The sequence below is a fragment of the Hypanus sabinus genome, chromosome 3, assembly GCF_030144855.1.
Source record: "Hypanus sabinus isolate sHypSab1 chromosome 3, sHypSab1.hap1, whole genome shotgun sequence".
In the NCBI taxonomy this organism is placed as follows: Eukaryota; Metazoa; Chordata; class Chondrichthyes; order Myliobatiformes; family Dasyatidae; genus Hypanus; species Hypanus sabinus.
The window spans coordinates 76,042,750-76,057,054 of NC_082708.1; the positions used below are offsets into that span (position 1 = coordinate 76,042,750).

The 14,305-nt window shown below is 43.3% G+C and overlaps 1 protein-coding gene across 4 annotated transcripts in view; it reads left to right on the forward strand.

Moving 5' to 3' along the window:
• Nucleotides 1-14,305, forward strand: part of yap1 (Yes1 associated transcriptional regulator) — a 153,640-nt gene that overhangs the window by 67,076 nt on the left and 72,259 nt on the right. For all 4 annotated transcript variants that reach the window (XM_059964706.1, XM_059964707.1, XM_059964708.1 and 1 more), the window contains exon 2: nt 4,338-4,456. In XM_059964706.1, the coding sequence (XP_059820689.1) occupies nt 4,338-4,456 (119 nt within the window). The remainder of the gene's footprint in view (nt 1-4,337; nt 4,457-14,305) is intronic.

The following is a 14,305-nucleotide window of genomic DNA, read 5'->3' on the forward strand; positions in this document are numbered from 1 at the left end:
GCATGCTGAGCTCGTCGACTTCATTAACTTTGCCTCCAACTTTCACCCTGCCCTCAAATTTACCTGGTCCATTTCCGACACCTCCCTCCCCTTTCTTGATCTTTCTGTCTCCATCTCTGGACACGGCCTATCTACTGATATCTACTGTAAGCCTACAGACTCTCACAGCTACCTGGACTATTCCTCTTCCCACCCTGTCTCTTGCAAAAATACTATCCCCTTCTCACAATTCCCTCGTCTCTGCCGCATCTGCTCTCAGGATGAGGCTTTTGATTCCAGGACAAAGGAGATGTCTTCCTTTTTTAAACAAAGGGTCTTCCCTTCTTCCACTATCAACTCTGCTCTCAAACGCATCTCTCCCATTTCCTGCACATCTGCCTGCCACTCCACTCGGGATAAGGTTCCCCTTGTCCTCACCTACCACCCCACCAGCCTCCAGGTCCAACATATAATTCTGCGTAACTTCCGCCACCTCCAACGGGATCCCGCTACCAAACACACCTTTCCCTTTCTCCCCCCTTTCTGCTTTCCGCAGGGATCGCTCCTTACGCGACTCCCTTATCCACTCCTCCCCCCCTCCCCCCCCCATCCCTTCCCACCGATCTCCCTCCTGGCACTTATCCTTGTAAACGGAACAAGTACTACACCTGCCCTTACACTTCCTCCCTCATCACCATTCAGGGCCCCGGACAGTCCTTCCAGGTGAGGCGACACTTCACCTGTGAGTTGGCTGGTGTGGTATACTGCGTCTGGTGCTCCCGGTGTGGCCCTTTATATATTGGTGAGACCCGACTCAGACTGAGAGACCCTTTCGCTGAACACCTACGCTTGGTCCGCCTGAAAAAGCAGGATCTCCCAGTGGCCACACATTTCAATTCTACATCCCATTCCCATTCTGATATGTCTATCCATGTCAAAATGTCATTTTGTCCACTGTCAAAATGAATCCAAGGAACAATTGGTTTGGAGTCAGGTTAGAGGAACAACAGCTTATATACCGGCTGGGTAGCCCCCAACCTGATGGCATGAACACTGACTTCTCTAACTTCTGTTAATATCCCTCCTCCCCTTCTTACCCCATCCCTGACATATTTAGTTGTTTGCCTATTCTCATTCTCCCTCTGGTGCTTCCCCCCTCCCCTCCTTTATTTCTCCCGAGGCCTCCCGTCCCATGATCCTTTCCCTTCTCTAGCTCGGTATCACTTTCACCAATCACCTTTCAGCCCTTAGCTTCATCCCACCCCCTCCGGTCTTCTCCTATCATTTCAGATTTTCCCCTCCCCCCCCTACTTTCAAATCTCTTACTATCTTTCCTTTCAGTTAGTCCTGACGAAGGGTCTCGGCCCGAAACGTCGACAGCGCTTCTCCCTATAGATGCTGCCTAGCCTGCTGTGTTCCACCAGCACTTTGTGTGTGCTGTTGTTTGAATTTCCAGCATCTGCAGATTTCCTCATGTTTGCAGTTCAAAAGTTTGTGGTCCCAGAGGGAGAAACTAAACACTGAAGAACAGAATGGGAACACAGCAAGATTGGGGAATGTAGGATGAGCAGTGTGTTGCAGCTAGAATTCCTTCAGCACCCTATATTTTAGCAGATGTATCTGTAAATTACAAATACTAAACAGGTGTCCTATTTGAGATGCTAACTACACATCATGCTGTTGATCAATCACAAATCACGGGGCACAGCAGCACAGCCCTTCTAGTCCATGCTGGTGTGGTTTCTGCCAAGTCCCATCCCCCGCGCATGAGCCATATCCCTTCACACCTCTCTCATCCATGTACTTGTCCAAACGTTTTTTAAATTGTCATAGAATAATTCTTTACAATGTGCTAGTGACTGGTGCACACAGGTGATGGTTGCAGCTGGAAGTTTGAAGGCTCTTAGCCTGACATGTTGATTGGGAATTTTTCTGCCCTGCCTCACTAAGATGAGCATGCATTTTAATCATTAGTCTTGCATCCCAACCTCCTCATTCTGGATTCTTCGTCAATCTACTGTGCCTACACTCATAACTCCTCAGCTTTCGTTCCAGATTTCATTCTCTTCTCTCTCCTCACTCAGCTCATTTCTATGTTGCTAGCCATTCAATGTTAATCTCTTCTCCTTCCACCGCACGGAGGACTTATGATTCCTTTTACCCAAGTCTTAATCCAATTGATTCTGTTTCCTTTGGATCATATCACTTCTCAAATCTACAGACTCAAGAATGCCCTCTGGGTATTAAGGTGGCATGCACTTTTGTTCCCTGTTATACACTCCCCTCGAGTTCTGCACTCCCTGCTGTTCCCTATTGCTTTTACCAGTGGTCTGAATATTTCCCCAACTTCCATTGCCACCCCCACCGCTCATTTCCCTCATAAAATGCTGATTCGAGTTGTAACTTGTAATTAGCTGCCATGTTCTAACGATCTGCGTAACTTTGTTTTCTCTACTTGACATTTATTAGTTTATCATTTTTTTTCAACTGTGGCTAAACTATCCACAAATCCAGAGCTGATTTGAAACACAACTCAACATGTTCTTCAAGATCCTTCAAGATGTTTGTTAACTAACAATTGAATTGTCTTTATTTCTTACATCCTTCATATACATGAGGACTAAAAAATCTTTGTTACGTGTCCGTCTAAATGTGCAATTATAGTAATTTATAATGTACAGTAGGATAATCAATATAACGTAGAAATACAGTTACGTCAGCATGAATTAATCAGTCTGATGGCCTGGTGGTAGAAGCTGTCCCGGAGCCTGTTGGTCCTGGCTTTCATACTGCGGTACCGTTTCCCAGATGGTAGCAGCTGGAACAGTTTGTGGTTGGGATGACCTGGGTCTCCACTGATCCTTTGGGCCCTTTTTACACACCTGTCTTTGTAAATGTCCCGAATAGTGGGAAGTTCACATCTACAAATGCACTGGGCTGTCCGCATCAGTCTCTGCAGAGTCCTGCGATTGAGGGAAATACCGTTCCCATACCAGGCAGTGATGCAGCCAATCAGGATGCTCTCAATCATGCCCCAGAAGAAAGTTCTTAGGATGTAGGGGTCCATACCAAACTTCTTCAACCATCTGAGGTGAAAGAGGCACTGTTGTGCCTTTTTCACCTTACAGCTGGTACGAATGGGCCACGTGAGATCCTCAGTAATGTGTATGCGAAGGAACTTAAAACTGTTCACCCTATTAACCCCAGATCCATTTATGTCTTAGGGGTGAGCCTGTCTCCATTCCCCTTGTAGTCCACAACCAGCTCCTTTGTTTTTGTGACATTGAGGGAGAGGTTGTTTTCTTGACACCTCTGTGTCAGGGTGATGACTTCCTTTCTGTAGGCTGTCTCATTGTTATTTGAGATTAGGCCAATCAGTGTAGTGTCATCAGCAAATTTAATTAGCAGATTGGAGCTGTGGGTGGCGACACAGTCATGGGTATACAGAGCGTAAAGGAGGGGGTTTAGTACACAACTCTGAGGGTCAGAGGTGAGGGAGCCCACTCTTAACCACCTGCCGGTGATCTGACAGGAAGTCCAGGATCCAGCTGCACAAGGCAGGGTGAAGGCCGAGATCTCTGAGTTTCTTGTCAAGCCTAGAGGGAATTACGTTGTTCAATGCAAAACTGTAGTCCAAGAACAGCATTCTCACATAAGCATCCCTCTTGTCCAGATGTGTGCGGACGTTGTGCAGGGCTGTTGCTATTGCATCTTCTGTCGATCGGTTGGGTTGGTAGGCAAATTGTAATGGAATATATTTGGAATACATAGTTTAAAAATTTGCTGCTGGGCTGGCCACACATTTTTCAATCATGCATATACTTTCAGGTGACAAATTCATTAGCTTTTCAGGGCTTATGCTAGGTAATTTTTCCCCCTGCGTTTTGCTGTTTTGATTTGACTTTAGAAATATGGTTTTGACGAGGAGGAGAATGTAACTATTACATGTAATGCATATGAAAGTCTGGAAGACCTCAGCAGGTCAGGCAGCATCTATAGAGGGAAATTAACGGTCAACAGTTACGTTACAAGTCCTGATGAAGGGTCTCAACTCCAAACGTTGACTGTTCTGACTGTTCATAGGTGCTCCCTGACTCCTGAGTTCCTCCAAAATTTTTTGTGTGTAACCATCACATGGTCCTTTTGAGATCTGTATTTTAGAAAAGCCATTCACTTTGCTACAACGTAAAAGTTAATTTCAACTTCTATTTTCTTCAAGGTGCCAGTTTTCATTTGATTCAGAACTGTGGCTTTGTGTTTCCCCAGGGGAGAAAATCCTCCATCTTGTTTCTGTTGAGTTGGGAATGTGACCAGATTAATTATTACTGATTTTTTTTCTCTTTATCTCTCCACTGTAGTCACATTGAACAGACAACAACGTGGCAGGACCCAAGGAAATCAATGCCAGTGTTAAATTCAGCTACTTCAGCAAGCCCAGTGTCCATACAGCAGAATGTGATGAATACCACGGCCTCAGGTAAGCCAAGGCAATCAATACTGACAAGTAGGGAAGCAGGAAGGAAATGGGAAAAGTCCATGATAAAACACTTCATTAACCTATTTTCTGGTATCTTATTCCAAGTATGTTACTTGCAGTGTGAACTTCCATCATTCAGATTTTAATTAGTGTTTGAGAGAGAGGGGATGGAAGGCAAACTTGCAAAGCATAAAAAGTTGTGACAACCTGTAATTAACTTTTTGATTAGATTAAATGGCATAAAACTTTTTCTCTCTCCAGAATATCACTCTAAATCTCCAGAATGAAAGTTTGGCTGCAGTGCAAGGAGGATGTAGTTGATTTGATGCTGTTATTATTTGTCTTAATTGTTGGTGCTCAAGTTTTATGTTAGGTTTGATTGAATAATGTACACACATACACGCGCGTGCATACATTATTTAGCTCTGAGTGGAGTTTGATTTACTAAATATTTAAGTGGAATACCTTTTGTATGTGCACTTTGGTGATACAAATTCCACAACCGGGTTTATTGACAACGTTTTGAATTTTCGCTTTTTAGCAAGCAGAATGTTCAATGCTACCATAAAATTTCATGGACTTGAGTTTTGAATATTGCATATTGTAATGTATTAGGTTGCAAAGCAACTTGACCTTCACTGCTGTGCAAGGTTCTGTCCTAGGGTTACTTCAGTTTGCTATACAGCAGTGATTCAAATGTATAATTAGTTGGAGTAATGTTGAAAAATGCAGAATTTTTGAAAAGTCAATGCATTGTAAGATTCTGAGAGCTAAAGGGGAATCCAAGACAATATTGCTAAGGTGCAATGGTCAAAAATAGTGGCAAATCAATCCAGCATTTGAAGTATAAGGTGATACAGTTTTTGGTGTTTCTGGGAAAGCTGAGTATTTTGAAAACTTTGAGATGGGTTCACAAGACAAGCTCTGTGTTGATAACTCCATTTGTTTTAAAAGGTACTGGTGTTCGGTGTATTATGAGGAGCTGTAGAATGGACAGATACTAGCATAGACAGGAGGTCAGTTGAATTGGTAGATAGACTGAGAATAAAAGGGACCTTTTCTGGTTGGCTGCCAGTGACTAGTGGTGTTGCACATGGTGGATTTTGGTCCGCTACTTTTCACATTATATTTTGATGATGTGGAGGATGGAATTGCTGGTTTTGTGGCCAAGTTGGCTGATTATACAGAGATAGATGGAGGGGCAGGTAGTGTTGAAGCAGGAAGTCTTCAGAAAGACTTGGACAAATTAGGAGAAAGGGTAAAGAAGTGGCAGATGGAATTCAGTGTAGGGAAGTGTATGTCATGCACTTTGGTAGAAGGGATAATTACATGGACTATTTTCTAAATGGGGAGCACATTCAGAAATCAGTGCAAAGGGACTTGGGAGACTTGGTGCAGAATTTCCTGAAGGTTAACTTGCAGGTTGAGTTTTGTAGTAAGGAAGGGAAATGCAATGGTAGCATTCATTTTCAGAGGACTAGAATATAGAAGCAAGGTTGGAATGCTGAGGCTTTATAAGGTATTAGACTACAATTGAGTGTTGTGAGGTGTTTGGGGGGGTGGATCTCATTGAAACCAATGGAATATTCAAAGACCTAGACAGAGTGAGAATTGACGAGCACATTTCCAATAGTGGGAGAATCTAGAGCCAAAAGGCATAGCTTCCAAATCAAAAGGCATCCTTTTAAAGCAGATGAGGAGGGATATCTATAGCTGGAGGGTGGTGGGGGTTAAGTCATTTTGTATATTTAAAGCAGAAGTTGATATGTTCTTAATTAGAAAGAGCAAAGGTTATGGGGAGAAGGCAGGAGGCAAAAATAAATGGCTATGGTGGAGCAGACTTGTTGGGTCAAATGGCCTATTTCTGCACTTTAAAAATAAATAGAATACTTTCTGGTAGGAAGAAAGTTACTTCAGTCTAATTATGTTATAATGCAAAAAAGTGGGGTGATTTTTGGATTAATAAGGAATAAAACATTTGCAGCCAGTATCTTCTCCATGATCCAAACTACGAGATGTAATTTAATAAAATAATTTGTTCTTTGTTCTGGAGCAAGATAAAACTCTATTAAAAACAATTCTGGATAAACAGTAGTTCAATTCTGTTGGTTTGTTTTGAAAGGGAGTCTGTGCCAGCATCTAAGATTAGGATGTGTGGGTGATCTGAAATAGAGAAGGAAGGGCAATGGGAAGAGAGGCACAGTGAAAGCAAAAAAAAACAATCTGGTCTATGAGTTAGGTGATTGCAATCTTTGTTATTCCAAAAGTATTTCATTCAACCTAAAACCAGAATATTCAGTTTTTGGTGTCCAGCAATGCAAAATTATGGAGCATGATTAATACAACACACACAAAATGCTGGTGGAACACAGCAGGCCAGGCAGCATCTACAAGGAGAAGCACTGTCGACTTTTCAGGCCAAGACCCTTCGTCAGGACTAACTGAAAGGAAAGATAGTAAGAGATTTGAAAGTAGTAGGGGAGGGGGAAATGTGAAATGATAGGAGGAGACCGGAGGGGGTGGGATGAAGCTAAGAGCTGGAAAGGTGATTGGCGAAAGTGATACAGAGCTGGAGAAGGGAAAGGATCATGGGACGGGAGGCCTCAGGAGAAAGAAGGTGGGTGGGAGCACCAGAGGGAGATGGAGAAACAGGCAAACAACTAAATATGTCAGGGATGGGATAAGAAGGGGAGGAGGGGCATTAAGGAAAGTTAGAGAAGTCAATGTTCATGCCATCAGGATGGAGGCTACCCAGCCGGTATATAAGGTGTTGTTCCTCCATCCTGAGTTTGGATTCATTTTGACAGTAGAGGAGGCCATGGATAGACATACCAGAATGGGAATGGGACGTGGAATTAAAATGTGTGGCCACTGGGAGATCCTGCTTTCTCTGGAGGACCGAGCGTAGGTGTTCAGCGAAACAATCTCCCAGTCTACGTCGGGTCTCACCAATATATAAAAGACCACACTGGGAGCACCGGATGCAGTATACCACACCAGCTGACTCACAGGTGAAGTGTCGCCTTACCTGGAAAGACCGTCTGGGGCCCTGAATGGTGGTGAGGGAGGAAGTGTAAGGGCAGGTGTAGCACTTGTTCCATTTACAAGGATAAGCACCAGGAGGGAGATCGGTGGGAAGGGATGGGGTGGACGAGTGGACAAGGGAGTCGCGTAGGGAGCGATCCCTGCGAAAAGCAGAAAGGGGGGGAGGGAAAAATGTGTTTGGCAGTGGGATCCCGTTGGAGGTGGCAGAAGTTACAGAGAATTATATGTTGGGCCTGGAGGCTGGTGGGGTGGTAGGTGAGGACAAGGGGAACCCTTTCCCGAGTGGGGTGGTGGGTGGATGGGGTGAGGGCAGGTGTGCAGGAAATGGGAGAGATGCGTTTGAGAGCAGAGTTGATGGTGGATGAAGGGAAGCCCCTTTGTTTAAAAAAGGAAGACATCTCCTTTGTCCTGGAATGAAAAGCCTCATCCTGAGAGCAGATGCGGCAGAGACGGAGGAATTGTGAGAAAGGGATAGCCTTTTTGCAAGAGACAGGTTGGGAAGAGGAATAGTCCAGGTAGCTGTGAGAGTCTGTAGGCTTATAGTAGATATCAGTAGGTAGGCCATCTTCAGAGATGGAGACAGAAAGATCAATATTTAATATTTTGCTTATAGGCTGAATGATTGCTTTTCACATTGAAGAACTGATTTGTTTTTAAATCAGTTTTGCATCATGCTTTTAGCATGTTCAGGCTTGTGTACTGCCAGAAATTAATTGAGCAAACTTCACTATCTGTTTATTGACTTAAATTTCACACATTTACTCTTTGCAGGTCATTGGATCCCATTTACACAAAAGTTTATTAATTTGTAACAGCTGTCGCCAAGGCAACTAATCAGATCCTAAACTTGGTGTCTGAACACTTGTTTTGATTTGCCACCTACAGAACCATGTACAGTGGTATGCAAAAGTTTGGGCACCCCGGTCAGAATTTCTGTTACTGTGAATAGCTCAGCGAGTAAAAGATGACCTGATTTCCAAAAGGTGTAAACTTAAAGATGACACATCTCTTTAATATTTTAAGCAAGAAAACATTTTTATTTCCATCTTTTATAGTTTCAAAATAACAAAAAAAGGAAAAGGGCCCCGAGGCAAAAGTTTGGACACCCTGCATGGCAGTACTTAGTAACACCCTCTTTGGCAAGTATCACAACCTATAAGCACTTCCTGTAGCCAGCTAAGATTCTTTCAATTCTTGTTTGGTGGATTTGCACTCTTTCTTCCTTGCAAAAGGCTTCTTGTTCTGTGAGATTCTTTGGCCGTCTTGCTTGCACTGCTCTTTTGAGGTTTATCCACAGATTTTCGATGATGTTTAGGTCGGTGGACTGTGAGGGCCATGGCAAAACCTTCAGCTTGAGCCTCTTGAGGTTGTCCATTGTGGATTTTGAGGTGTGTTTAGGATCATTATCCTGTTGTAGAAGCCATCCTCTTTTCATCTTCAGCTTTTTTACAGGCGGTGTGATGTTTGCTTCCCAAATTAGGTGGTATTTAATTGAATTCATTCTTCCCTCTACCAGTGAAATGTTCCCCGTGCCACTGGCTGCAACACAAGCCCAAAGCATGATCGATCCACCCCCGTGCTTAACAGTTGGAAAGATGTTCTTTTCCTGAAATTCTGTACCCTTTTTTCTCCAAACATACCTTTGCTCATTGCAGCCGAAAAGTTTGATTTTAATTTCATTATTTGAAAATGCATTTTGGTAAAAGGAAAAAAAGTGTAGACTATAATCTAAATGGGGAGAAAATTCAAACATCGGAAGTGCAAAGGGACTTGGGAGTCATTGTGTAAAACTCCCAGAACGTTAATTTACAGGTTGAGTCTGTGTACAGAAGGCATATGCAATGTTTGCATTTATTTCAAACAGAGTAGATTATAAAGAGAAGGAGTTGTTGCCGCCACTAGTCAAGTGGCATTTGGTGTATTGTCAACAGTTTTGGGTCCCATATCTCAGAAAGGATGTCATTGGAGAGAACCCGGAGGAGGTTCACGAGGATGATTCCAGGAATGAAGGGCTTAACAAAGAGGAGCATTTGACAGCTTTGGGCCAGTACTCACTGGCATTTAGAAGAAAGGAGGAGGGGGAATCTCATTGAAACATACCGAAGGTAGAAAGGATTAGATGAGGTGGATTTGGAGAGGATGTGTCCTATGGAGGGAGTGTCCAGAACTAGAAGGCACAGCCTCAAAATTGAGGGCTGACTGTTTAGAACAGAGTTGAGGAGGAATTTTGTTTTTAGCCAGAAATTCACTAATGTGTACAATACTCTGTTACAAACAGCTGTGGAGGCCAAGATGGTGTGCATATTTAAAGCAAAAATTGAGAGTTTCCTGATCAGTCAGAGCATCGAAGGAAATGGCGAGAAGGCAGGTGTACAGAGTTGAGTGGAATCCAGGATCAGCCATGATGGGCTGAATGGCTCAATTCTGCCTCTTTCTTGTGGTCTGTGTGCTGGGTGGGTAAATTGTCCAGTGATTAGGTTAAATTGGAGTTGTGGGGGGATCGCTGGGTGGTACGGCTTGAAGGGCCCATTCCATGCTACATCTATAAATAATTAACAAGGGGTGGACAAGAACTGTGATCATTTCTGGTGCCCTTAATGTTGCATGGAAATTACCCCTTATTGGGGAAATACAGGTCTACCTTGAAATTCACCACATTAATATCAACTGTAGCAACAATCACAGCAGGAAGAGTACAGAACACGATCGGCTTTTTCAGTACTCTAGTTTTATTTCAAAACTTTTCGGGACAGTTCAAGTGCTGTCCCCAAGATGAATTTGCCTCCATTCCTCAGTATAATATGTGCCTATTTGATAATGCAGGTTGTTAAAAGGTGTTTCTGAATAATGTTGCAGGAGTTGGAATTATTTTTGTGGAGTGTACTGTTGGTTATAGCCTCCATCAAGAGTAGCTGTGAGGATAACGGTCAGCCTTGGTGAGTAGTGACAATGGTTATAAAATCAACATCCGCATTCTTCACTCTCCAAAATGAAGTTTGGTCCCTGAAATATTTGGCCTCATTAATGTCAATGCTGGATAATACACATTTTCTTTATGGCTTGGGTGTATGGTTACTTCAGCATTGATCTTACTACCTTGAGTTGGGTCTGGACAATATTCAGGGATTCATAATTTGGATCTGAATGAAAATGCCACAATTGTCACTGATTTCAGCAAGACCTGCGTGGATGAGTATGTGCCTTTAAGAACATGCTAGACATAACCAAGCCAAAAGCTATGAATGAACCAAGAGTTTCATGGTCTGCTGAGGGCGAAATCTGTGACATTCAAGTCTGGTGATCCAGAACTATACAAGAAGTCCAGGTATGGCCTATATTATGAGTGGAAAAAAGAATTCTGATTGAAGGTATAGATGGAATCGGATGCATGTCAGCTCTGGTAGGGCTTGCAGGTCATTACTTCTTGCAAGGTAAAATCCAACATCACGAATGGCTGTAATAATTCACTCCCAGATGATCTAAACTTCTTTTATGCAAGCTTTGAAAAGGAGAATAGAACTTCACCTATGCAAAACCCTGCAGCATCTGGTGAGTGACACTGAATTCTGTCTAGGAGTCGGGTATCAGAAGGTCTTTCTTGATGGTGAGTTCTTGCAAGGCATGAGGCCCTGATAGTGTACCTAGTAGGGCACTGAAAACCTGTGACAGTCATCTGGCAGGAGTGTTCAGGGACATCCTCAATCTGTCACTGCTACAGTTGGAGGTTCCTACTTGCTCTCAACCATACAAGTGCCCAAGAAGAGCAGGGCGAGTTGCCTCAATGACTGTTGCCCAGTGGCACTTGCATCTGCTGTGATGAAGTGCTCTGAGAGGTTGGTCATGGCCAGAATCAACTCCTGCCTAAGCAAAAGCCTGTACCTGCTGCAGTTTGCCTATTGCCACACTAGATCTACAGTGGGTGCAATCTCACTGGCTCTCCACTCAGCCTTGGATCACCTGGACAATAGTAATACATACATCAGACTGCTGTTTATTCATTACAACTCAGCATTCAACACTATCGTACCCTCAGTACTAATTAACAACCTCCAAGATCTGGGCCTCTGCAGCTGGATGCTGACTTCCTTATTGGGAGATCACGGTCAGTGCATGTCAGGAATACCAACTCCTCCTCAAGGATGTGTGCTTAGTCCACCCACAAATGTGTAATTAAGCACAGCTAAAATGGCACCTATTAATTTACCAATGACAAATATTGTCAGCAGAATTTCATATGGTGACAAGGAGTAAGATAGATCAGCTGAGCAGTGTAGCAGCAGCAACCTTGCACTCAATGTCAGTAAGACCAAGGACTTAAGGAAGTGGATTTCCTCCAGGATTTCTTGACTTGTATTCCTTTCATTGGGGGGGGGGGGGAATAGAGAGGATGGAGGCTATAGATCTCAGCAATGCTTTGATTATCTTTTTCTTGAAATGGTCACAAGTCTGATTTATGGTAATTACAGAGAGGTCACCATATTGAGCACCACAGATAAAGTCAAGCAGCCTCAACCGTCTTCTCCTCCAGCTGAATGGTTCCTCTCCGAGTCACTCTGTCAATTATAAGTAGCAAAATTGATGTGATCTTCACTTTGGTTTAAATGTAAGGACCCACTGTAGCTGGCTTTCTCTGATCTTACAAAAGCAACTTTGTAAACTTGAAGAGATTATGGACTATGTTGTTTAAATGCATTATCATTGTCACAGTGTACCCCCCTTGATGCACAGTGCCATCTGGAGTTTTGTATTGTATCACTCCCTTAAATCTGCTTGCTGCAAGAATCTCATTTTGCCTTGAACAGACTTCCTGCTGCTTTGAAGTTGATTACAGGATGATTGGGGAAAATGTTCGGCCTATGTCATCTTCGTCCAGCACTAAGCATACTGCAGCCTCTGAAACTGAGTTCAGCAGGCAGATGCTTGTGATTACAAATTCAAAGGCCAAGGTCTAAATCACTGACTCCTACAAAAGGTAGTGGATTGAGCCTGGTACCTCACAGGTAAAGCCCTCCCCAACATTGAGGACATCTGGATGAAACACTGTCGCAGTAAAGTGGCATCCATCATCAGAGATCCCCACCACCCAGGTCATACCCTCTTCCTGCTATACTGCTGCCATCGGGTAGAAGGTACAAGAGCCTCAGGACTATTAAGTAAGTTGTGCAAAAGAGCAAAAAAAAGGGTGGTGTTCATGGAATCATTGTTCATTCAGAAATATGGTGGGTGTTTGTCTTCAGGCTCCTGTGCCACCACCTTGATGGTAGCAATGAGAAGAGAGCAACTCCTGGGTGGTAGGGGCCCTTAATGATGGGTGCTGCCTTTCTGTGGCATCACCTTTTTGTAGGTAGCCTGGGTGTTGGGGAGGCTAGTGCCCATGATGGAGCTGGCTGAGCTTATAACTTCCTGCAGCTTTTTCTGATCCTCTGCAGTGGGCCCTCCATATCAGACAGCAATAGAGCCAGTTTGAATACTTGCAACATTATGTCTGTACAAACTTGCGAGAGTCTTTGGTGACATACCAAATCTCTTCAAACTCCTAATGAAGTATAACTGCTGTTGTGTCTTCTTTGTAATTGCATCAGCCCAGGATAGATCCTTGGATGTTGACACACAGTAATTTGAAAATGCTCACTGTTTCCACTTCTGATGCCTCGATGAGGACTGGTGTGTGTTCCCTCGTATTCCCCTTCCTGAAGTCCACAATGAATTCCTTGGTCTTACTGACGTTGAGTGCCAGGTTGTTGTTGCAACACCACTCAACCAGCTGATCTATCTCACTCCTGTACACCTGCTCATCATCTTCTGAAATTCTGCCAACAGTTGTGTCACTGGTAAATTTATAGATCATGTTTGAGCTGTGTTGTGTCTAGCCACACAACCGAGGGTGTAGAAAGAGTAGAGCATGCTGAGGTTGAATTAGGTCTCCATTGCACCAGAGAGGCTGCCAGCTCTAAGTAATAATCACATTCCTAAAGGGTGTTTTTGTTGGAAACAATGTTACAACACCACGCAATGTTTTAGTGCCCCGGAAAAGTAGCAGAGGATTGTTAGGCCAATATTTTGGAGCATAAGTGTAATATTTTAGCAACAAATATAAAGATGACCAAGTTTCCCCTGAACTTAACGGTTTCTCTTTGTCAATCAGTAGCTAAATCATCATTGTGATGCCCATGCTGTGGTGGTTCCAGACAGGGAATTTGTTGAATGACAGCCGTTTTTGTTTTCCTCCTTTGCCTCTCCATGAAACCGTTCTCCTTTCTTTAGCCATTATTTCCTTTTCTTTGCGACAGTTGATAATTGTCAATTTCCGTTTTTTAAAAAAAAGTCCTGATCGAATGGGTGTGTGCTTTGATGGTTATGGAAAGATGCCAAAAAATCACAGTACCTGCCAAAAGGGATTTGTGGGTTCCAAATGTTTCGTTGAATTATTTTCCATGTCCTGCCCTTGATGCTGTCTATATCATATCAGAGCTTCCAGTAAATTTTTTAGCCATTCAAAGTCATTTCCTAATGTGTTACAGAGGTCCCAATTATGACTTAATGAAAACAATGGTTAAATCAGACAAAGCTTTAACTTTATCCCTTTTTAAGCTTTGGTTTAAAAAGAAATGCAGGATTCAAACTGCAAGTACCAATATCAAAGAGCCATCATTCAGAGTGGAGGGCAAGGCTGCAGTGGAAACTGGGACATCTTGGGTTCTAGTCTATTGTTTAGACAGTCTGTAAATATAAAGCTCAGCACAAAAAAAGCCTGAGTTCAATTTTAGCTTTGCTTGCTGAAGGCAGACAATTCTGTCACATGGG